This window comes from Lissotriton vulgaris, chromosome 3_1 (genome assembly GCF_964263255.1).
Source record: "Lissotriton vulgaris chromosome 3_1, aLisVul1.2, whole genome shotgun sequence".
NCBI classification, from domain to species: Eukaryota; Metazoa; Chordata; class Amphibia; order Caudata; family Salamandridae; genus Lissotriton; species Lissotriton vulgaris.
In genome coordinates this window covers 67,085,338-67,111,150 of record NC_141689.1, presented here as the reverse complement: position 1 = coordinate 67,111,150, position 25,813 = coordinate 67,085,338, and the positions used below count along the sequence as shown (strand labels likewise).

The 25,813-nt window shown below is 41.0% G+C and overlaps 1 protein-coding gene across 1 annotated transcript in view; it reads right to left on the bottom strand.

Annotated features, from left to right (window-relative positions):
* Positions 1-208: 208 nt before the first annotated feature.
* The window catches only part of FBXO41 (F-box protein 41), a 588,800-nt gene continuing 563,195 nt past the window's right edge, over positions 209-25,813 (bottom strand). The window contains exons 12-13 of the mRNA XM_086960098.1: positions 13,323-13,438; positions 209-7,284 (exon numbers count right to left, since the gene is read on the bottom strand). Coding sequence (XP_086816224.1) covers positions 7,222-7,284; positions 13,323-13,438 — 179 coding nt within the window. The 3' untranslated portion in view covers positions 209-7,221. The remainder of the gene's footprint in view (positions 7,285-13,322; positions 13,439-25,813) is intronic.

Below are 25,813 nucleotides of genomic sequence, written 5' to 3'. Positions count from 1 at the left end.
GCACAGCATGGTACCTTGCGGCGCTGCCCTGTGCCACAGGGAAAGGACAGGATTGCACCAAATGTATCTAATACGGCGCATTCCTGTCCTTTCCCCCAGCGCTGCAGTCGTTTCGACAGCCTAGTGCCAAAGCAGGCACCCTAGCACCATGGGGCAAGGGTGCCTGTGTTGTAGGCAGGATTGTTTTTGTGCAGGAAGGGACATCTTCCTGCACAAAAACAATCCATACAGGTATTTTCCTCTTTCTATGAGTGCTGCAGAATGCAGCACTCATAGAAAGAGGAAAAGAATGAGGAGAAATAAAGATATTTCTCCTTGTTACGTCTCATCTTGGGAGGCAGAAGATTTTGACGCATTCCCACGTTAACAAGTCCTTGTAAATCTGAAAGTGCATTAAAAACCCAAGGAGTTTCGTGGGGACACCCACAGCAACGCCCATGGAATGCTTCCCTTGCACAGAGTACGGCAAAGCAGCGATTTGCTCTACATTGCGTTACTCCAGAATAATGCCATGCAACGTGACTTTGCGTGGCTTCATAAATCTTACTTACAGGATTGTGTCACGCATTTACCCTGTTTGTGGTGAAAACGTGATGCAAGCCTCTCTTAAATATTCCCCACAGTGTGGTGTGTGGCTGCAAGTCTGGGTCTATGCCGCTCTCCAAGTCCTGTCATAGAAGACAGCTAGTGTGGCCAGGTATTAAATGCTCCTCTAAATGTAAATATTTGAAATATCCATCTTACCTGGTTGCAGTATTCTCTACCCTCAGGTTAGTAACATAACTTAAGATGCAAGTGAAAAAGAAGGCAAGGTGCGAAGGGCAGAAACTTTGCACGGGAACGCCGTATTTTAAGCATGCAACTACTCCCGCCAATTGTCAATTTAGGAGCGTTTGAGTGGAGATTGGAGAATGCCATTGGCACTCTTCTGAGGGGCAAGACAAACTTAGCAGTAGGCTCAGCCTTACGGTTAGGGCTGGGGTTTTGCCTCTGAGCCAGCTTTCTAACACATCACTACATGCCCATAGAGGATTTGTCTGTTGTGAACCTGTTGATGGATCTTACCATTTACAGACAACCCGGTTCTCGCAGAGATCGAACCCATTAGGTGGATTTAGCATGGGCAAGCCGGGCTCACGCCCAGGGCGCTACTTCTCAGAGAGGCACATAGAGCTTCCTGCTTACCTTTCATTCACCCTCTCCCTATGACCTGGCTCCATTATTAAGCCCATACAGCAATTAATCATACTGCTTTCTTACAAAGGCTGCAAGCGTCCTTGGTTTCAGGTCCTCTTCCACTCTCAAATCCTTCGCACCTCTGCCCTCGTGACTTTTACCTACAATTTGGCACCTGCATGAATAAGCTGAGACGTGGATGATTCAAATGAGGATGTGGGAGGAGTAGGGAAGTTTGTGCATGAAATGCAGATTTTTTAGACTAAACGCAAAATCTTTGTTACTGCTGCACAATGCATCACATGGTTTTGCACAGGACTCAAAACGAGCTTTATCATCAAATCAATGGTGCGTCGGTTCCAAGCTGGAGTTCCACTTATTTTGTCTCCCGATATATCCCCTGTATCCAGAGATATTGGGACAAGGCACCTCGCCCACTTTTATTTGTGGCATGCTTCATCATTGGTGTCTTATCCCCTCTCAGTAGGTGGATACCTCTCAGATGAACTCAACCATTTGTTGGAAGGTCATTATAAATTCTTCCACAGGATATAAGCAAGGATCCAGATTGTACAAATATCTCCAGGTATACCGAAAGTTATTGCTTTTTTTGTTGGAGTACCATGGACATGGTTATGAACAGAAGCTTGGATGTTTCATAGATCAAAAATTATTTGCATACATGTTTTGGCTCTGACTATTTGCTCAATGGGTCATCACCCTTCCTCAGGGCTCATATGATCCCTTCCTTACCTGTAAAAATTATCATGCAATGCAGTACACGCATAAGGCTGTCATACCTCTTTTTGTAGGAAAAATTGAATACTTCACTTGGGGTTGATCTCACTTTATCGGCTAAGAGAGGGGGTGGCACCTGCCTGCCTGTAGTGACACATTCTTCAAGGGACAAGTGCCTACAGTTACCCACTATTCTTCCTTTCTCCACCGCGGTGGGTGTTTCCCTCGCCCTCTGCCCATGTAGACGACAAAATGATCTGGTCTATGCTACTCTCTTTCATTGTTTTTTTAGAAAAGTCATCTTCTATTTTAATTGCAATTGTTTGCAAGCTTCATGCTTACTTAGACTATCTTCCAGTTATTGTTAATATCTTGAAATTCTACAAACAGGAAGTGATATCAGAGAAAAAAGGAAGCGCAGCCTTAAACTCCATTATTGCTGCAACAGTAACGAGCAGCATTATCATAAACATGAGTTACCGGTGCACATGATTTCCATTTACATTAAACGTATGTAGGCACTGACCTCTCATTAAAAAGTGTCCAGTTTCAATCCACTGAACATCGTAGAGGAATGTGACACACACGCACACCACATACAGAATGTCCAACTGCATTGATAACGAAAAATTAAAATGGTGTATCATTAGCTGTTCATTAAAAAGAATGTATCCTAGGTAATGCACATACTATGATAGTAGGATAGGGTTGCCAGATAAGTCCCTGGCACATTGCACATGCATCCCTCGAGGAAGTAGTAAAAAACATGATGCTGTTGAAACATTTGTGCAGGTGAAAGTAATTTAATCTTGCATCGAACCATGCATTTTACAGGTGCGCTGTTGTCATAAGTGTTACTCACCTTTGTTTTAGGGATGGTGTGGTTTTCTTTCTTAACTCATTTAACGGATGGACATTTGCGATTTAGTACACCTTTGCCTACTGCAGAAATGTGTGCTGCAGATGACACGCCTCTTAGATAAGCCGTTGTCTCTGCAATGCTTTGCACAGAGGTCGTTCTTCTCTGTGGCAGCTCCCCTTGCTCATATATCAGATTAAGGGAGTCTGATCACTTTTTGGGCATTTTGGCACCTATTAATTTGGTTAATCGCATCTGAGCTGGGTGGTTGCAATGTGCTCTGAGCAAAAGTCAATGGTACTGTAGACTGCAAACACAACACTGAACAGTGCACAAGGTACATTTCAAAGGTAGCTCTTAAATATTCTTTTTCTTACTTCCTTGAGGTAGCAAGAAAACCAGCTCAAGGCCAATACACCTTCTTACATAACATGGCAATATCAATTGTATGCTATGCAAACACTGGTATAAGTAAACACAGTAATTTAGAAACACCAAAGTGCTAGTTTCAGGGAGGATTTATGTCTTTCAGTGACTACCAATTTACCTACCCTTCGTCAAACCACAGGAAAATTTGTAAGGTGTATTTCCTATATTTCCCTTTTCATACAGTCCCACCATGGTAGAACCCATGACAGTTCCTAGATGGATTCAACCTGTGGCTACAGGAGCCTTTAACTATATAGCTGAGAATCCCTTAGTTCAGATGTGATTTTACAAGTAAGGCGGATTCAGGGAAAGGGCTCATCATAATTAGGGCAGATAAAAAATGGTACATTCTTTCTGGAGAGCAATATATGCTAGTAAGTAGTTCCACAGTGAAATCCTAATTTGTTTGTTTAAAAAAATGAAACGCTGACTCAAATGCACTCATTATAATGGAAAATAGCAACACTTCACTAGGGCAAGGAAAGACCAAACAGAGAAAACATAAAAAAATACCCTTAGTTCTGAGGTTGCGTTGGTGTGGCCACACTGATCTAGCAAGCCTTTAGTCCTCCCCATCCCAAAATCGAGGCACTATCTTTTGAATCCATCTCAGAACCCATTGCTTTCCCTTTAAACCCTTGACTCACCCTATTTTTACAGGTATTCCCAGGGTTTCCTCTGTGTTTAATATATTGTGCTTTTTTGCTTTACATTTTTTTGAAGAGCACACAACTGTTATCGCTGTGGGATCTTGGTGCTAATCGACACAGACTGATAAGTAAGCGCAAGGGGACTTGGTTGGAGGAAAACATGTAAAAAAAAAGAGTACATTTTCAAAGTTTTTGAATGCTTACTTCCTCCCTATGGCACGTAGAATACTAGTTTTATAAATAGGAAGTGTAGGCGCTTGAAATGTCAGTTTATCAGGCAGATCTTTCCCAGATCTTTGTTAATAGTTGGCATCTCAAATGAGAACACTGATCGTTTAACTTCTGAAACCCTGACCTTTTAGACAACCAAACATCTGGCTGTGCTAACACTGGCAGAGCAGTGACACCTTTCACACTCATACACACACACGCACACACACACACAAAGAATAGCACAGCATAGCACCCTGGGTGCTCATTTAGTCTGACAAATATAGGCAACTCTTGGCAGCTCAGTTGATAGGCTGATAGTCAAGTCTGAACCTGGGAGTGTAGTACTACAACCTCCTTACTTGTCATAGGGAATTCACAAGTCACCTTATAAAGCTCTCATCTTTAAAAGCCAAAAATTAAAGATGTAACATTTAGATTGCAACGACTGCAGAAAACTTCCCTGTGCTGTAGGAAATTACTCCAAAGAGAGCCCCAAAAAACCTGTGCTAGCCATAATCAAAACAGACGTAACCAGTAAACTTCACCAACACATCTAATGGCTCATAGGGTTCACAGCATTTTGAACATGCAATCTATAGAATGTTCCTTTTTGCCCTATATACATATATATGTACATTTATATAAATAAATACTTTGATACTTTAAATAATTTCATCGAAATCGAAAATCGATATCGAACGGTCATCCATTAGCCAATGTGTTCTCTTGATGCTTCTTGTTGCAGGTTCCACCAATAGGGCAGCTCCAGAGTGTCCGCACATTCTCCTTACACTACATAATGGCAAGGCCTACTTCTTGATGGCCTCCCACCCCTCTTCTTCTGGACTTGGAATTGTAATAAAAATGTCCTGTTTCAGGGGTTTTTTATATGCCACCACACGTCATATAACACTGTAGAGTTGCCGGTGAGTCCTTTGGCTTTCCCTTTACTTCAATGATAGTACACTGGAGTGGTGCAACACACTGCAGAAAGGCATTGCAGGATTGTGTGCTGGTAGTTGTCTTTGAGGTATCTACTTAGCCATCATCCAAACCCCACAAAAGAACTAGGCGTGGGATATGATTGTTCCATAGGTTAAGCTAACAATATGCACATTTACAGCCTACTGAGCCACTAAGGATACAACCTCAGAGTCTTAAAGAAACACCTCTGTCCTGATTTTTAGGACTCCATCTCTAAATCTGTAAATTTTCAGTGACATCCATCAGCCCAAATCATTTGTTTCTCAACTTCCACAAAGAAGCTGCTGACACCCTTGTTTCCCAAATACAGTTGCAGTTACAGATTGCACATCTGTGTTCCTTTTACAGGTCTAATTCCATTGACTGGTTGCACTGGATACCCCTAACACAACCAGTGTGCTCGAACTGTGCCAGTCTTTGCACTTCAAAGGCAAAAAGCGGGCACATGTCTTCGAGGGATCAGCCATTTTGAATTGTTCCTCCGGTCTGTTTGTCCATTACCGACTGCAGAGCCTTTGAAAAGGGAACTTTAGAAGGGAAATCCCAATATAATACTGCAAGTGATCCAGGCAGGATAGTGCTAGCTTTGTAGCAGAATTTCGATTTGTTGATGTTGTCCGGCAACAAAACCATCAACCACAGTTCATCTGACGATTTTAACACCACAGATATTTGTGACATTGTGAAAGTTACCAGTGGCTCTACTCTCTTGGAACACCGAGCTTCAAAAAAAAAAAATTAGAAACATGAAAAGGCTGTTGCATTTATGCTAGTATGTCTCAGGAGATAAGACAAGGCTTTTATGTTCGGAAGTGACACGGGGTGCAGACCTACATTATAAAACTTGCGCTATCAACAAAACCGTCTTCGAGCTGTGTAGGTAAAGTAGAGCATTAATATTTTAACATCTGAGAAGAATACATATAGCACCTTATATGATTACAGACTCCTTTGCAGGAGAGTTCTTGGCATCAGCGGGTGCCCATTCGTAAACACCTGGGTGCATCCAAGCATCAGTGCAGGTACATCACTGATGATGATACACCATTGCCTTCTTTCATAACTCATTTCTGCACCCTTTCCCATTAATGTAGTTTCTCCATCCAAGATGCTTAGAGTCCACAACATCACTTGGGTTGAAATGGTTTGTGATTTATTGCATTTGTGGGATTCATTTTGTGACAAGAGAACTTCACGCAGTGAATAAAGGCTGCTGTATCTTCCCTGGAGACAATAGTTGTTGTACCATGTGTTGATCATGGCTCTTGCTCCTTTAATTAGTAAGCAATCAACTTGCAATAATTTACCTCTGGTAATGTTGGTTTCTGGTGGCTCGGTTTCAGCATCATGTTGCGGTCAATCAAAATCACAGTCCCACCCAAAAATAAAGGGGTATATTCCTATCTAATTAGTTGTCACTTTCAAGAAAATCCTATTTTGGTAAAAAGTTGACATATTTTATACTTGTACCCAACCTGGAAAGTACAGGTTAATCTGTGGCTGCTCTGCACCTGAATGTTCCTTTGGTCAGCCTCAGCGTGAGTGTGTGAGAGGCTTAGAGGGATCTGTGAACCAATAACAAAATTCTGTCGTCAGCGTGGAAAATGTCACCTTGTGAACAAAGGGAAGGTCTTTTGAAATCAAATTCAGATCTTTTGGCTATGAATTGTCCGTTTCATCATTGGCATCTATACAGGTGTGGCTCTGGAACCAACTAGCCTGTATCCGAGAAGTAGCTGCAGCAATAAGCCACCATAACTGTAACCAAGCCATAAACCTTACCAGTGACAGGGTATGACTTGAAAAGTGTTGTACAACTATGGCAATGTATCTGAACTTCTGAGGGCTTGACCTTTCTTTCAACCCTATGCCCTATCTAGTCAACAATGGAAAATTGATGGTCTTTTTCCTTGTACTCTCTCAGACATCTGCTTGGAATCTTGTGATTATTTTGGCCTTTCCACATTCACAGATGAGTTGCTAAGAGGACTTGGTGCCTTGTTCATTCAGCATCTATTTTGCACTTGACTCACCAAAGGTCTGTTGCGTTACTGATGAGAGAGCAGGTACCCAGAGTGCTGGCTTCTTGAGTGAACCCCAGAGTATGAAGTGCGAGGACAGTTTGTGGGTCTTTCAGCAGGCCGCAGCGGCATTGGTTTGCTTCCCTGTGGGCTAACAGCCTCCCTCCACCTTAATGTGCAAGATCTTGGAGAAACCTGGTCTTTTTTTCAGGGCCTGCAACAATAAACATTTTGAAAGTCAAGCCACCATAATACACTGTTCATGCATCTACATCCATTCAATGTTTTAGCGGAGGCAGGGCAAGCTGACACATCTGTCTCTAGCACTGTTAAGGCCATTGTTGACTACAACTGGAATGACTTTTGGAAATTATCTTTTGTATTTTTATATTCTTTAAGAAAAACAGTGGTAACTCCTAAATTAAGAGATTTCTCATCAGTCATCTGGAACTGGACTGAATCGTTTTAATGAAGTTGTACCTGATTGGAAGGTGCTAACCTGATTGGGAGGATCTAACCAGATTGGTCGGGTCTACATGGCCAAACTGATGTTCAATCTGCACACAAGCCTGCCATCCATTGGAATAGACTCAACTGCATGGTCAGTTTGAACAGTGTCGGCTCCTCATGCATGGAAGACGCGTAGTTTAGTCTGGTAAATTGTATTAGCATTTGGAGGCCACTAAGTAGCATCAGGCAACATGTACCTTGCATGGGTACTCCACTAGCTTGCATAGGCGCACCTCTAGCTTACATGGGTGCACTGGTAGAATTATTGACTCACCAAGGTGCAAGCCCAGCTTCCAACCTCTACATTGAAATGGCTGATATTTTTTTTAACTCTAGCTTTCAAAAACTATTTATAAACTTATTTTGTTGAATTGTAAGACTGTGTATGACCGTAACTAAAATACCCTTGAATATTTCAATTCCTCAAAAATGTCACCCATTTAAATTGCTCTTATTATTATGCATGCTTACTGACTTCTGCTTTCACTGCCCCCACGGTGTTTAAACAGTAGGTTAATTTTCTTTCACTGAAAACATAATTTTTTCAAAATCTGTTTCCCAATGATTTCCTGCTGTTTCAGGTTATTTCTGAGCTAGAATTAGTGTCATTTCATATTTCTTTGATGGAGGTAAACGTAATCCTGACATCGTGGTATAAAAAATCTTTTGCAAATCCATAGTTAAAGAAAACGACCAATTAATGTCACATCTTAATTATCTCCTCGTCAATGTTACTTTTTAACTCATTAATATAAAGAGCTGTCAAACTAAACAGTCTCATTAACTATCATTACTCATACAATTACACTAAACATAATTGTAATTGTTGTCCATGAGAACAAATGCAAACATCAGACTCACACAAAGACACCAACAACATTGTTTTGTCTTGTCATCAGGCTTATCAGGATGTAACAATATAATTCATGTCAATTTTGTGATGCGTTTGTATGACTACTTATTGTATCACTGTTGCAAGAAAGCCAAGTCTAACCTACATCTTGGCAGTCCGGGATCTACTCTTTTTCATTTCAGTATGTTGTATTGAAAAACAAATTCTCATTTATAATGTGATTATTAAGTAAATTACTTCAACAATGATTATTAATTGCATATTGCACAATCATGCAAGCTTGGTAATTGACAGGTTAGACATTATGTCTCTCTTTGTAATAATTACATGTACGCCTTAAGGTTTCTTACTTTCCTTAAAAACTATTTTTGTTTGTTTTTTAGAAATATTAATTTCAATAAAAATGGTAAAACATTTTTGTCTATTTCTAGCCCTTTGTACTTATCAAAGTATTAAATAATTTGTTAAGTAACGAATTTTGTTTAACACAGACTCTGTATTACATTTGCATACATGAGACAATCACATTACTTTTTGTTCTAAAGAATCTTGTTTAACAAAAATTCTGCATTACATTTGCATACATGAGACAATCACTTATTAATACAAATTGTTCAAGTTGTTCATTGATTTCAATAATTAAATATGAGGTAATTGTGCAAATGTTGTTCATTGATTTCAATCATTAACTATGAGGTAATTGTGCTCATGTTGTTCATTGATTTCAATCAGTAACTATGAGGTAATGGTACTGAAAATGTTTCTTGTTTTCAGCCATTAACCATGAGGTAATTGCACTCAAGGTGTTCATTGATTTCAGTCATTTACTATGAGGTAATGGTGCTAAGGTTTGTCACTGATTTCAATCATTAACTATGAGGTAATGGTGCTAATGTTGTTCATAGATTTCATTCATTAACTATGAGGTAATTGTGCTAATGTTGTTCATTGATTTCAATCATTAACTATGAGGTAATGGTACTCATGATGCTCCTTGTTTTCAGCCATTAACTATGAGGTAATTGCGCTCAAGGTGTTTATTGATTTCAATCATTGACTATGAGGAAATTGTGCTCAAGGAGTTTATTGATTTCAGTCGTTAACTATGAGGTAATTGTGTTCACGTTGTTCATTGATTCATTAATGAACTATGAGATAATTGTGATCAAGTGGTTTATTGTTTTGTTTTCAATAATTAACCATGAAGTAATGATGCTCAAGTTATTCACTGATTTCAATCATTAACTATGAGGTAATTGTGCTAATGTTGTTCATAGATTTCATTCATTAACTATGAGGTAATTGTGCTAATGTTGTTCATTGATTTCAATCGTTTACTATCAGGTAATTATGCTGTTGGTCATTGATTTCAATCATTAACTATGAGGTAATTGTGCTCATGTTGTTCATTGATTTCAATCATTAACTATGAGGTAATGGTACTCAAGATGTTCCTTGTTTTCAGCCATTAACTAGGAGGTAATTGCGCTCAAGGTGTTTATTGATTTCAATAATTGACTATGAGGAAATTATGCTCAAGTTGGTTATTGATTTCAGTCGTTAACTATGAGGTAATTGTGTTCATGTTGTTCATTGATTCAATAATTAGCTATGAGATAATTGTGATCAAATGGTTTATTGTTTTGTTTTCAATCATTGACTATGAAGTAATGGTGGTCAAGTTATTCACTGATTTCAATAATTAACTACGAGGTAAATGTGCTAATGTTGTTCATTGATTTCAATCATTAACTATGAGGTAATGGTACTCAAGATGTTCCTTGTTTTCAGCCATTAACTATGAGGTAATTGTGCTCATGTTGTTCATTGATTTCAATCATTAACTATGAGGTAAGGGTACTCAAGATGTTCCTTGTTTTCAGCCAATAACTATGAGGTAATTGCGCTCAAGGTGTTTATTGATTTCAATCATTGACTATGAGGAAATTGTGCTCAAGTAGGTTATTGATTTCAGTCGTTAACTATGAGGTAATTGTGTTCACGTTGTTCATTGATACATTAATTAACTGTACGATAATTGTGATCAAGTGGTTTATTGTTTTGTTTTCAATAATTAACCATGAAGTAATGGTGCTCAAGTTATTCACTGAATTCAATCATTAACTATGAGGTAATTGTGCTAATGTTGTTCATTGATTTCAATCATTAACTATGAGGTAATTGTGCTCATGTTGTTCATTGATTTCAATCATTAACTATGAAGAAATTATGCTCAAGTTGGTTATTGATTTCAGTCGTTAACTATGAGGTAATTGTGCTCACATTGTTAATTGATTCAATCATTAACTATGAGGTAATTGTGCTGATGTTGTTGATTGATTTTAATCATTAACTATGAGTTAATTGTACTCAAGATGTTCCTTGTTTTCAGCCATTAACTATGAGGTAATTGTGCTCAAGGTGTTTATTGATTTCCGTCGTTAACTATGAAGTAATTGTGTTCACATTGTTCATTGATTCATTAATTAACTATACAATAATTGTGATCAAGTGGTTTACTGTTTTGGTTTCAATAATTAACCATGAAGTAATGGTGCTCAAGTTATTCACTGATTTCAATTATTAATTATGAGGTAATTGTGCTAATGTTGTTCATTGATTTCAATCATTAACTATGAGGTACTTGTGCTCATGTTGCTCATTGATTTCAATCATTAACCATGGGATAATTGTGATCAAGTGGTTTATTGTTTTGTTTTCAATCATTGACTATGAAGTAATGGTGTTCAAGTTATTTACTGTTTTCAATCATTAACTATGAGGTAATTGTGCTCATGGTGTTCATTGATTTCAATAATTAACTATGAAGTAATTATGTTTCAAGTTGTTCATTGATTTCAATCATTAACTATGAGGTAATTATGTTTCAAGTTGTTCATTGATTTCATTAATTAACTATGAGGTAATTGTGATCAAGTTGTTCATTAATTTCAATCCTTAACTATGAGGTAATTGTGATAATGTTGTTCATTGATTTGAATCATTAACTATCAGGTAATTGTGCTCATGTTGTTCATTGATTTCAATCATTAACTATGAGGTAATTGTACTCTAAATGTTCCTTGTTTTCAGCCATTAACTATGAGGTAATTGCGCTCAAGGTGTTTATTGATTTCAATCATTGACTATGAGGAAATTGTGTTCACGTTGATCACAGATAATTGTGATCAAGTGATTTATTGTTTTGTTTTCAATCATTGACTATGAAGTAATTGTGCTCATGTTGTTCATTGATTTCAATCATTAACTATGAGGTGATTGTGCGCTTGTTGTTCATTGATTTCAATCATTAACTATGAGGTAATTGTGATCAAGTTGTTCATTAATTTCAATCCTTAACTATGGGGTAATGATGCTCAAGTTCATAAATGATGTTATTTGATGTTTGAGGGCACATTTGCATTTTGAAGTTTGTTATTGTACCCTGGTTTCCCTCTTTGTATGGTTATGCTAATTAGAGTTACATCAGCTTTCTCTTACAGTATTCATGACGATATATATTGGGGCACATTTGGAGATATTCAGGGCATCTTTGAGATGCATTAGAATAAGTCCTTGTGTTGCCTTTATGCACTCAAAGATCATCAATGTACCCTCTGATTTGCTCCTCTAGACATTCTTCTGAGCTTACTTGTTGGCAAGTACAAGAGCTTATCAAGGTTGCATCCATAAGCCAATGCACTGGTCACCTTGTTGTAAGTTTGGGTAATGCCATTCAATTCTGACCCAGATCAAAGAAGTTTCTCATGCTACTGCCTTGCTAATTTTGTCAAAAGTTATAACTCTCCGCTTCTAAAGGAACTACATTGGCCACTGAGTAATGCCTATAATCAAAATCAGATCTGCTCTTGGAGGGAAGAGGTACACATTGGGGACCACATATTATCTAATTTCTATTCTGTTATGTTTGTAAAACGCAGCATTCACCTTGAGGAGGTATAATTGCTCTGAGAGAAAACAAACACAAAAGTAAAAACGAATACACTACGTCACTGAAACACAGCGTTGAGTTGGGAGAACAACAATGTCTTTGATTATTTCCAAAACTTAGAGAGAACAGACAACTGTCTCGAGTTCAGTAGCAGAGAATTCCACTGTATGGCAGCAGCTACAGAAAAGGCGTTGTCGCCATAACTTTTAAAGTGGACTTCAGAAACAGTCAACAGGAATATTTCATCTAACCTCAAAAAGGTGAGGGATCCTAAACCTGGTAAATCATCTGACCACCCTTGGAAGGCTGAAGGTTCTTAGGACCAAAGACGCTCTCTGGCTGAAAATCCTGCAATGTAAGCCCTCACAGGTAGTGCATGGAGCTCATTCTTGCCCATAATGAGGACATAACCAGACATCGTCTCTTTCACAAAAAGGCAAAACATTCACCTCATTCTGATGTCATCGGAGCTACATTTGACTCTGCGTCTTGTCTACCATCATCTAACCAGCTAGCCTCCAGAACTGTAGCTTCTGTTTCTGTCTGACCCATCAGTACTTTGCATTACTAGTGCGTTTTTATCAGAGGCGGGCTATAGAAATAAATGAAAATAAATATAAAAAAAACTGGGACAGGCAATTCGTGTGCCATTGCACATATAGCTGCAGGAGGCCTATCAGGAGATATTGGTATTTAGGAAAAGGCTTGTATTGAACTCCAAGTCTACTCGGTTGTCTAAGTTCCATTGTCCTAAAGGATTTACCAATACTTTATCCATCAGTCGTGGTCCTCAGCGTATGAGAGGAAGACCTCCTCCTTTCTCACCAAAATATTAAATGGTCTTTGGCAATAGGGAGCACCTGATATGGCAATGATGTGCTACACGAATAGGCGTGTCTTAAGAGTAATAACAGTCCCTAAATATATTTATTGTTACCTGCAGCTTGTTCACCATTTCATCAAATAGTTTCCTGGCTTCTGGGCTGTTCGCGTCTTTAAAGTAATCCCCAATCCCAATCTGGACCACGATGGATTTGATATTACGGCAAACACCTGAAACAAAAGAAAATTCAATATTGTGAGACGGAAGGAGTATTTTCAAAGGAGCGGGACAAGTGTAGAGTGGCTCCATCAAGAGGGAGATTTTTAGTTTGTCTCCAAAACGTTTAACATTTCCTAAGAAGGCAGCTCCAGAATGGATGTTTACAGTAATATCCATCTAGTAAATAAAGGCAGTCTCTAGCCTTACTTCATAATTTAAATACAAACACATTTGCTGCTCTTGTGTGGGGGATCAGATGGTTTCTTGGTGGCATTTAGAAACTGTTCACTATCCAAGTATGAATGACTCACCTGAAGGGCATGTATGGGCCAGGCAGAGAGTTTACAGTTTAATTCTGAGAAAAACTCTGTGACATTTCTTCCAGCCAGCTTGCTGCATCAGCTGGCAATGGGTTGCTAACTCCACCTCATTTAGTTTAATACATATCCGTGCCTTTTTACACAAGTGACCAGGAGCCAACACCTTAATTTACAATCCTATACCAACTATATGTAACTATGTGTGCAGCAATATTTGAGCAAATTTCCCAGAACCAGCCAAATGCTAATTTAATTCCAAATGCATCCCTGACTTCAAGGTTTAATATTTGTTTCTCATTGTTTCATAAACGCCCTTCTTTAATGTAGATACAAGCGTGAAACCTGCAACACCTCTTAAATGACCTTTTTCTGAGATATAAGCTGCACTTGACGAGAAGGATTAGAAAGCTCGGTGTGAATTCAGATGTCGATTTACCAGCTCAAACAAACTGCAACTGTCACACAGCTACCAGCTTGAACTTGCTCAAACCATCCCTTCTGATCTATCACAAGACATGATGACCCAGGCCCTGTCAAGGAAAGATTACTGCACCTCACAGTCTGCACATCTTCTCAAGATAAGCATGAGCCATCTTGATGAGATACAAGGAAAGCTCTTTGCCGGTGGCATGTGTAAGCTATTAATGGAGGCATGCAAGCCGTGTTGGGACAGGGGGCTCTGTGTACATCACAGAAGCAGCTGTGAAGTTAGGATCAGGCTTAGAATGTCTTCACATGCTACAAAAAGGAGGAAGACCATCTGAACTACAGAATTTTTCTCAACAGGACCTAGCACCATTGCAGTGGTAGCATCCCCACAAAGCTATATTGGTAGAGTATATCAGGAACATCCGCCATTTTTCTCCAGGAGCTGCTGCAGATCCAGTAGACACTGCCAGTCGTCTCTTGCACCTGCAATCATAGGACCAGAGCCTGGATACCCTCATGGGTGACAAGTAGCACTTTACAAATCTACTGATTGATTGATTGAATGATAGGAACATGTCTCACCAGCACTTCAAGAGCATCAATGTCTCCCTGAGGTTGGACTAGACACATCTTTTTAAGTCTCTCTGCTCACACACAAGGCTACCCATGATTCACACTAAATTTGGTTAAACATTTCAGCCTGGACAACAAGGTACAGCAAGCTACCATCTCCTCCATTCCAACTAAGAACCTGCAAACACCTGCTATCAACATCAGCCTTTCATCCAAGCCTGGAGGCACTGCACGGATCAGGTTTCATCCTCCCTTGAAGAACAGCTCATTCCAGTTACTGTGTTGTCACCATCAGGCCCTGACAGGCCCATGTGATTCATCTGTACCACTTAGATAAAGATAGTATTATTCTGCAAATAGCTTTATAAACAGTCATACGTCTGAGATCCTGCTCCTGGGTGGAGCTGACTCCTCTCACCTGGCTGGATTCCGATAGTCCACTTCCGGCACCAGTCTCTAAGGTGCATTACCCGGTTCACCTCTCTGACAAGCGCTTACTTCAACATTCTTTTTATGGTATTGGATTGATTATTGTAACAGTCTTTATCCTGGACTCTCCTGGTCCACACTTGGCATGGGTTATAAATTATAACGCTTGATGCATATTTGGACTCTGGCACAATGACCACCTCACACCTGCACTCAAGTGAATTCACTGGAACCTGACCATGCTGAGCTAACAAATCTTCATTCTGTGTATTATCCACATATTTTTCAATACTTAGTGGCTGAGCTACCTTACCCTTGGCTAGTCTTCCTGAAATACTTTCTAGTCGGGCACAACGGATTAGCGTCCCTGTAGACTCTGCCTTCTGCTCCCCCAGCCTCAAAGGTTTTGGGGTAAGTCCCCAACAAACACAGGCTCAGCTCTTTCCCACTTCTTCTGAGACTTAGGGATGACTATCTAAAGCTTTTCAAAAGTCCCAAGATGTGCTTCTTCAATTGTGCGTTGGTTTGGATGCTTCAGTCGTAGGCGTTCACACCTGATCTTTCCCCTCTTTTATGGTCATTCCCATCCATCAGCCAAATGCCCGAGACTGAGCTACACCCTGAGAACAATCTCTAAGTCTTTTCAACTGCCTTCACCAGACAGTTGATTGCAAGTATCCTGAAGACACTTTGTCAATCATCAACTATCACCAGACTCTACCTCAGCTCAGGCTGCACTTTGTTCTTTCCCTTCACTTTTCTCCTTCCCACACAGCCCTTGAAGACAGCAGCCATGTGGATTTTGTGGCATATGTGGAGCTACACAAAACCCCATACACATATTAAATACATAAACACAAAGTGGTGGTGCATCTGAACATTAAAGTACCATCGAATAACCACACAACAACATCTCTGTTCTTCACACCCAAGTGTTGCGAATCAGGAACACTGACCACAACATGATCAGCAGACTCCATCACGCTTCAAGCCTGGTGCGCTCAGTCCTGACAACTGTTTGGATTTCTGTTACCTGTGGGGTCTTCCACACATGAACTTCTTTGAAATGCCCACAATTCAGCTCCAGAATTGGCAAGATGCAGGACACTGTTAGGGGAACACTTAGAACCAGATTGTGTTTAGAAGTTCTTGAATATGTCTCCTCCCATTTAGGTTTTACAGAAAGTCCTAAAAAAAAGCCTTTCTGCGACTCTGTGTTTGCTGCTTGTGCAAAGTTGTATATTGGCGGTACTCTACTCTCCAAACTTGCCCTTCTCTTCCTTTGTTTTTTGTTGGGTGATGCCCTTGGGTTGCATATGCAGAGCCTCAGCCTTGTTTGTGGTGCATCGGCCATCACTCATTTTACCGGTTTGAGGTTTTGGCAGTCCTGGGTATGAAAAATGCACAATGGTCCCCACAACATTCACTGCACGTCAGGCCATTATTTTCTCATCCCAAATCCTTACTTTTGGAGTTTCTGTTCAGAAAACATAAGAACTCTCTTGAGCCGGTGCATCGACGTCAATGTCCACACAGCGAAAGGTCACTTCCTTCAGCCGCTGCTGACCTGGTGGGCCACTGGGCCATCCACCATATTCTAGATGACCTCTCAGTGTCCCAGGTGGTAGAAGAAAACCACGGCAGCATCGGTAGATCACATTTCTTTTTTCTAAAATTTGAGAATTAGGGAGCTGCACCAACTCAGTGGTGCCGCTGATGCCTCATGCAAACATGCAAACCCAGGACAAGAGATGGGATTGTATGTTTTGAGGATTATTCAGTTGAAGGATTTGGGAGTTAGTTACTAAAAAGTAATTCACAATTGATTTTCCACGGAGAAGCCCTTCTTTCCCACAGATCTGCCCCCACACTGTGGAGTGCAGCTTGTGGAGGGGTTTCTATCGTCTAAGGATAGAGGACACAGAAGTTAAGCTTTTGTGAAACATAATTTCTGTACTCACATGCCTGATCATGGATTGTCAGTCAGCCTTTACATTCGGCTTTGCATTTTGTCGCTGTAGCTCTCCTACTTCTCTCCTATTCTTACTTCAGCTCCTCCCACTGTTGAAGCGCCTGGCCTGATGGACCACGGCAGAGCAGTCCAGGGAAGACTGTCTCTAGTTTCCCTGTTACCTGTACAGACAGCCTTTCTTCCTTCCCTCATGTCACAGGGTGGAGTAGCACTTGAAATTTGGAGCCAAGCCCACATTGGTCAAAAGCTGCCAGTATGAGTAGAGCCATCTCCCTGATGTCTCGAGGTGGGATCTATGACAGACAGAATTTCGACCTACACAAATATCGGCGTAATTATATCGATAGCAAAAATATCGACGCCCTATGTACAACATGGTAAGTACCAAAATATCGAAAAATTAATATCGATGTAAAAAATATCGTTGTTAAATATATCGATTTTTTTTAAATTTAAAATAACATAAAAAACTGTAAATAATACATAATAATTACTTAAACATATTTAAATATATGTAATAATTGTTAAAAAAAATAATAATACATATTTAATAAATAATATATAATATATAATTACTTAACAATAATTACTATTCCCACTCCAGTGGGTGCAACAGTAGGGAAAACTGACCCTGAACACTAAAAATACCCCTTTACCCAAAAACCTAAAACTGACCCTGAACCCTAAAAATACCCCTTTACCCATAAACTGAAAACTGACCCTGAACCCTAAAAATACCCCTTTACCAAAGAACTGAAAACTGACCCTGAACCCAAAAAATACCCATTTACCCAAAAACTGAAAACTGACCCTGAACCCTAAAAATACCCCTTTACCCAAAAACTGAAAACTGACCCTGAACCCTAAAAATACCCCTTTACCAAAGAACTGAAAACTGACCCTGAACTCAAAAAATACCCCTTTACCCAAAAACTGAAAACTGACCCTGAACCCTAAAAATACCCCTTTACCCATAAACTGAAAACTGACCCTGAACCCTAAAAATACCCCTTTACCAAAGAACTGAAAACTGACCCTGAACCCTAAAAATACCCCTTTACCCAAAAACTGAAAACTGACCCTGAACCCTAAAAATACCCCTTTACCAAAGAACTGAAAACTGACCCTGAACTCAAAAAATACCCCTTTACCCAAAAACTGAAAACTGACCCTGAACCCTAAAAATACCCCTTTACCCAAAAACTGAAAACTGACCCTGAACCCTAAAAATACCCCTTTACCCATAAACTGAAAACTGACCCTGAACCCTAAAAATACCCCTTTAGCAAAGAACTGAAAACTGACCCTGAACCCTAAAAATACCCCTTTACCAAAGAACTGAAAACTGACCCTGAACCCTAAAAATACCCCTTTACCAAAGAACTGAAAACTGACCCTGAACCCAAAAAATACCCCTTTACCCAAAAACTGAAAACTGACCCTGAACCCTAAAAAAAACCCTTTACCCAAAAACTGAAAACTGACCCTGAACCCTAAAAATACCCCTTTACCCAAAATTAATTAATATTACAAATAAATTACTTCCCACCCTATTCCCCTATAAACCCACAACCCGCTCCAGTAGTAAAACATATAATTTAGTTAAAAATACACATAAATTATCAATTAATTAATCAATTAATCAATTAAAATAAATCATTGCCAATTAATATTTAATTGCAAAATAAATTAATCATTGAAAAATAATTATTTAATTACAAATAAATTACTTCCCACCCTATTCCCCTATAAACCCACAACCCGCTGTGGTAGTAAAACATAATTTAGTTAAAAATATACATAAATTATCAATTAATTAATCAATTAATCAATTAAAATAAATAATTGCCAATTAATATTTAATTGCAAAATAAATTAATCATTGAAAAATAATTATTTAATTACAAATAAATTACTTCCCACCCTATTCCCCTATAAACCCACAACCCGCTGTGGTAGTAAAACATATTATTTACTCTTATATATTTTTAAATTATAAAAACATATTAAACACATATTATAACAATTAATTTAAATACTTAACTTATATTTCTAACACATATTAGTAAATCGAAATTACTTACATCGATATATATGCTATCGATATTAGTAATTTCGATATATATGCTATCGATATTAGTAATTTCGATATTACTTACCTTAGGGTCGATATTCTGGCCATCGATATTCTGGACATCGATATTCTGTCCCATCGATATTAGCAACTCGATATTAGTGTAGGTCGAAATTAAAAACTCGATATTTTGACTGTTTACCCTCGAGGTGAGCTATGAGTTATTTAACAAAAGAAAAATATTTGACATTGTGTATCTTTGGTTGCAAAAAAGTTTGCAAGCCCTGCAAAACATTAACAGCCCACCATTGCAGACATTTGTGCTGGTCCTTTTGGTGATAAGTTACTTCCTTAACTTGTTGGGCATTTGCCAGCTAGGAATGAGGAGTCCACACCAGTCATTTGGTTCCCAGAAGCAGCAACTTTTGGAATTCAATTGCGTCCTTGCAAAAGAGGCAGGTGAGAAGCTGGGCGGCTCCATTGAGGGTGGTGTAGGCGTGGGCGGAAAATCCGTTCCGCTCGCGGATTTTGCGGATTTTCGGGAAATCCGCAATCCGCGAGATTTGCGAATTTCCCGCAAAATCCGCAAATCCGCGAGCAGCGGATTTTGCTCGCACTGCTCGCACTGTTCGCGTGAGTTCGCGCCCCGCGAATAAGTGCAAAATTGCAGAAATACGATCTTGGCAAAACTGAAAGTAACTACTTACCAGGTTCAAAAGTTCAGGCACATCATTAGTAGCCATTTCCTGTAGTGCTTCCTGAGGGGCCCCTCCAGAGTTCAGTTGCCAGTTGAAACTATTATGTGACCCTGCTCTGAACCTCAGAATAGTTACAATATGCCACAAAGGTCCTGAATTACAGCTAAGGGAGACAAGCAGGAGCCAGGCTGGAAGTTAAAATCCATTAATCAGCCCCTAATTCATTATTGTCAGTTGGGGCAGGGCAGGTGTTGTAACTAATTTTGCAACAATGAAAGCACTTAGCAAGTGCAAAAGATCACTAATCAGGGCGCACTAAGGAAGCAGGTGCCAGCTAAAAAAATATTCTGTGACACATTAATCAGCCCCAAATTAATTCAGGTCACTTGAGGCAGGGAAGGTGTGCTTTGCTTTGCCGAAAATAATGTACACTGGACAACCAGAGGGTGTAGTGATGAAACAGAGGGTGGCATGGGTGGGCCAGAGGGTGGCATGAGTAGTCAGAGAGTGGCAGTGGTGACAGAGAGTGGCAGTGATGAAGAAGAGTGTCCCAAACAGGCTGGACACGTAGAAACAACAAGTTCGCAAAACTTGCGACCCGACAGGTAAGTTCGCAAATTGCGAAATTGTAAAAACCCTCGCGAACTGGCAGAAACACGGGCGAACACAAAAAAAAAAAAAATCCGCAAATTCGCGGGAATTCGCGGATTTTGCGGATTGCGAATCCGCAAATCCGCAAAATTCGCGGATTGCCAATCCGCAAAATCCGCTCATGCTTAGGGTGGTGGATGTCCAGCGAGGCGGCATTGGTAGCTGGTAGTCCACTAAGAGCCTGCCGGTGACGATGAAGACGATGATGGTTTGGCTGGGAGTAGACCTTCTGTAGCCTCGAGCTTCAGTGAAAGCTTCAGTGACCTGAAGCAGACAGTCATGGGATGAACATAGGCGAGACTTCTGCAATGTCAGCAGCTTCCTGGGCTTGGGAAAAGGGAAGTCTGCTGACTGACAGCGAAGCCTTATGAAGACTCGTTGTGAGAACTCAACAACATCGAATAGCGGCTCCTGTCTGCCAAATGCAGATTAAGGCATATAGCACTCAGCATTGCCTCATTACGGGATAGCTAGAATCTCTAGCTTGGGCCAGCTTGCGTGGCTCTGTATTGTATTGTATTGTATGTTGGATTTATATAGCGCTTATAACCCAGGGGTCTCTAAGCGCTTGCCTTGGGAACCCGTCCTGGCTTTTCCCTGTGAGATAGCCCCTACAGGGGATCCCCAAGGTGAAAGCCAGGCATCCCGCCGCGGGGGGCCGTTGTGGAGATTAAGCAAGCTTAATGCCCAGAGTTGCAGAGTGTGAACCCATGATTAGGTCAGGCACCGAAGCGAGAATTATCGAGTCCGTGGACACTTGAGCTCAAGACCCTGCCGCGTCGGGAATTGAACCCTGGTCCCGGTCTGACCTCTGCTTCAGGGTCTGCCTGCTCTAACCAGTGAGCCACACTTCTCTCTGTGAGGGTGCAACATCTATATCCCAGCGACTAGACCTGGCAGTATCGGCCAATGTCCCCTTTCTTTTTTGATATATTTTGAGGGCACCTGAAAGCCAGCACCTGGATATCCTCACGGGTGATTAGCCACGCTTTACAAATTCACATAACATAACATAACAAAACAATGGTATACTTTTCGATTGACCTGCAAAGGCACGTGGCACAGAATGCAACAAGACTGCAGAACCAGAAGGACCAGTTCTGCTTATTGAGTAATTAACCACTTATGATCTAGGGAAACATTCTATTATCAGAATCTTTCACCCCAAACTGCGGTGTTTCTCTTACTAACATTTTGAGGTCAGCTTGACAACAAAAAAAGTTTCACAAATGCAGAACCTCGACCACCACCTCAAAGCCTCTTATGTTGTTATGTTAAAAGAATTTGTATAGCGCGCGTACACCAATTGGTTTCATGGTGCTTACAGAGGAAATGAACTACCACTCATGGGATCAATCATTCGTAGGCATGAGAGAACAGCCAGGTTTTCAATTGTCTCCTAAATTACGTGTAACATGGAGACGATCTAATATTGAGAGGGGGTGCGTTACAGAAAGAGGGTGCTAATACCGCAAAGCGGGATCCACTAGTTATTTTCTGCTTAAAAGAGGGGGTGGCTAATAGGGTCAGGTTAGAGGACGAAAGGAATCGGGCAGGAACATACCTCTGGATAAGACTGGAGATAAATTCTGGGCATGTGCCATGGAGTGATTTGAATATCAGGCATCCGACCTTGAATGCGCAGCTTTGGGTTACTGGAAGCCAGTGCAGTTTCCTCATGAGGGGGGTGACATGGTGCCATCTTGGCTGCTGATAGATAAGTCTTGCCGCCCAATTCTGTACTAGTTGCAGTCTTCTCATCTTGTACAGAGGAAGGCCAAAGTAAGTGGAGTTGGCATAATTGAGGTGTGAGATCACCAAGGACAGGATAACTTGGATAACTGCTTCTGTTGTAAGGAATCTACTGATTTTCCCAATTTTGTGACGTTGGAAAAAGCAGGTGGAGACCACTGTTCCGATCTGTGTTTTCATCAAGAGGTCCCTATTGATGGTGACGCCAAGGCTCTTGGCCAAGGGGGAAGAAAGAGTGGGAGCTCCCAACTCTGCAAGCCAGAAAGTCGAAGTCCAAGGTTTTCGAGAGCCGCCGGTCAGGATCAACTCTGTTTTGTCAGGATTGAGTTTTAGGTGGTTGTTATTCATCCAATTGCGGATGTATAACATAGTGGTCTGAACATTCAGAATAGATGTGGGGGTATTGTCAATGGTAAAGATCAGTTGCAGACCATCTGCATAGATGAAGTTGTGCACCTTGCCTTCCCCCAAAGACTGAATAAGGGGAAGGAGATACAAATTAAACATGTGTGGTGACAAGGAGGAGCCTTGCGGGACCCCGCATTTCAGTTTAACTCTTGGGGCCGTGTATTGGGAAAGGCGGACAGACTGTGAGCGATCCTCCAAAAAGGAGATCATCCATTGAAGGGCGGCACCCTGAACACCCGCTCCTTGACACGATCCACCAAAATTCTATGGTTGATCATGTCAAAGGCCGCTGAGAGATCGAGGAGCACTAATGCGTGGGTGGAACCTTTATCAGCCTCCTTCTTTATTTCATCCAGTACACTCAAAATCACTATCTCAGTAGAGCGAATGGGTCGAAAGCCTTCTTGACAGGAATGTAAGAAGTAAGATTGTTCTATGAAGGAGCAAAGGGTGTTGGCCACGTGGGCTTCTAGTACTTTGGCCAGATAAGGAAGTAATGAAATGGGATGTTAATTTGAGGGGACTGAGGGATCTGCCCCAGTTTTCTCAATTAAAGGGACTGTTGTAGCATCCATAAAAAATCTGGGGACCAAGCCCTGGTTAAGTGAACCATTTAGAAGGGATTTATGGCCTGCTCACGGCATATGTGGGGGCCAACTGTGAGCTGGAGAGCCTGATTTCACTTTGGTTAACAGGTCCGAGTAGGATTCCTTGCTAATAGCAGAAAACTGATGTAACAAGTAAGGATTCCTGGGTGTTACGTCCTATTTATCAGAGGATAGGTTATCCGGAATACTAGTTTTGATGGAGATGATATTATCGAGGAAATAGTATTCAGGGAATCACACAGTGTCTGAGTAGGGGCTAGTGATTCTACCAGGGTCTGGTAGCTCATTTACAAACACAAATATATCTTTATATTTATTTCTAGAATTCAGAATCTTATTCGAGAAATAAGTTGCTTTAGTTTGAAGAATAGATTTTTTATATTGTTTAAGTTAAGTTGGAAAAATATCTTTTTTATCAGGACTGTAATTCCATCTCCAAGTGCCTTCTGCCTGGCTTAAAACAAATATTTGAATTTTCAAGTCATCAGAGAACCACCTCTGTGCATCATGACTCCTAGCCATGTTAACTTTCCTCAGGGGGCAAAGGTGTTGCTGGCATCTGCCAGGATCTAATGTTTTCTTCACTTATATTATTAGAGGTCTGATGTATAGGTGAGGTGGATTGCAACGAGTTACAGAAGGCACTGATATTAATATGGTTCCAAGACCGTGTCGTCAGACTTCTTTTAACAGAGGTTTTAGTTCTGATAAAGTTGTTAAGGGAGAAGTTCAAGAAGAAATGATCGGAGCAAGTACAGGGGGATACCGTCAAATTGGACTCTATGAGATTGGTGGTCGAGAATATGACATTTTATATGAGTGGGCATAGTCACATGTTGTGTGAAATTTAGCCCATTAAGTAGGTCGGTCATTTCTGTTTAGTATGGGCCGCCTAATTTGTTATTGGCCCAATAGTTTGAGTTTTTTTTAATTCTTTTTATTAAACAGTAAACATATGCTTCAAATAAAAACAATATGATGTGCATGTTTGGTGGATTGACATGTACAATGTATACAATAAGTTCCACATATTAGATCTCCCAATAGCCTGCCTTTACAACCAATACGATCCAGGGTACAACTAGCTTGTGTAATCTCTCTTGATAACCTTGAGCCACTCCTCATAGCACTGTCCATTAGCTCCTATATTTCGGCCAAGCTCCCCAAATCTTTTCCCATTAGCGTGGGCAGCCCCTGCTCTGATATATTATAAACTCCGCCCGGTGGCACCAGCCCAAATCTTTCTTCCATTGCCCGGGCACTCCATGCCCGGGCAATGTTTCTTTTAGCCACTCCTCCTGCCAAGGCAAGCCAGGTCTTGGCCCATTTCGGCCAGGCAATCTCTCCCGTCACTCCCAGCATCTGTTGAAGCCCTCCAGGTGCTTCACCTCACCCAGATAATCTCCCTCCCACAGTGGGGTCTGCTTCGTGAGTTTAGCCTCCCAGCCGATCAATTTGGTTGCTTTCCACCAAGCCATGACCCCTGTCTGTGTATGATCGGGAGGGACATGTTACCCTTCTTCTTCTTGTAAAGCTCAGCAGGTAACTACCTCTGCCCATTGCTAGATGGTCGACCCGATATGCCGGCTCCTCGAGCGTCGAGAAGACCCGCCCATTGGTATTGATGAGCTGCGAGGCCCAGTAGTATTTCCTGATATCCCGGACAGCCAATACCCCTCCCCCCCATATACCCCTTGGTGTCTGGGACTACCACCCCCCACAACAACGTTTGCTGCTCTTCTCACGTGACTGCCAGAAAGAAAGCTTCCAGAATCTGAAACAGAGTGTTCTGTATTGCGTATAGTAGTCGCGGGAGGGCCATCATTTTGAATAGCACTGCTCTGCCAATAACGCAAACAAGCAGTCGCCACCAGTGGGCCACATTGCCCCTCAACCTCTCCAGCTGTGTGTATATGTTTAACTGCATAAACCCATCCTCTGACTTTGTAATCCTTATGCCCAGATATTTGAACAACTCCTTCTGTACTAGCTCCTTACACGCCAACATCAGGGCCGCAAGCTCACCCACCAGGGAGAACACCAAGGATTTGTCCCAGTTTATCCAGAGTACGTACCAAAATTCTGCAATATATGGATGAGTCTATGTAATGTTTGTCGAGGTTTATGGGCATACAGCAGAATATCGTCCGCATAAAGGGAGATACACTCTTCCCATCCCCCTCCTACGTCGACACCTCTCATCAGTGGGTCCCCCCGTGCCCAGGAGGCCAGAGGCTCAAGCGCCAATCCGAAAAGCATCGTTGAGAGTGGGTAGCCCTGTCGCTTACCCCTGTGTAGTTTGAAAGTTCTGGATATTGCCCCATTAACCCTAACCCTAACCTGCTCCAGCGGGGCAGCATATAAAAGCCCTATCCAAGCCCATAGGTTCAGACCAAATCCCGGCCTGGCCAGGATGGCAAACAGGTACGGCCATTCAATACTGTCGAATGCCATCTGAGCATCAAGTGACAG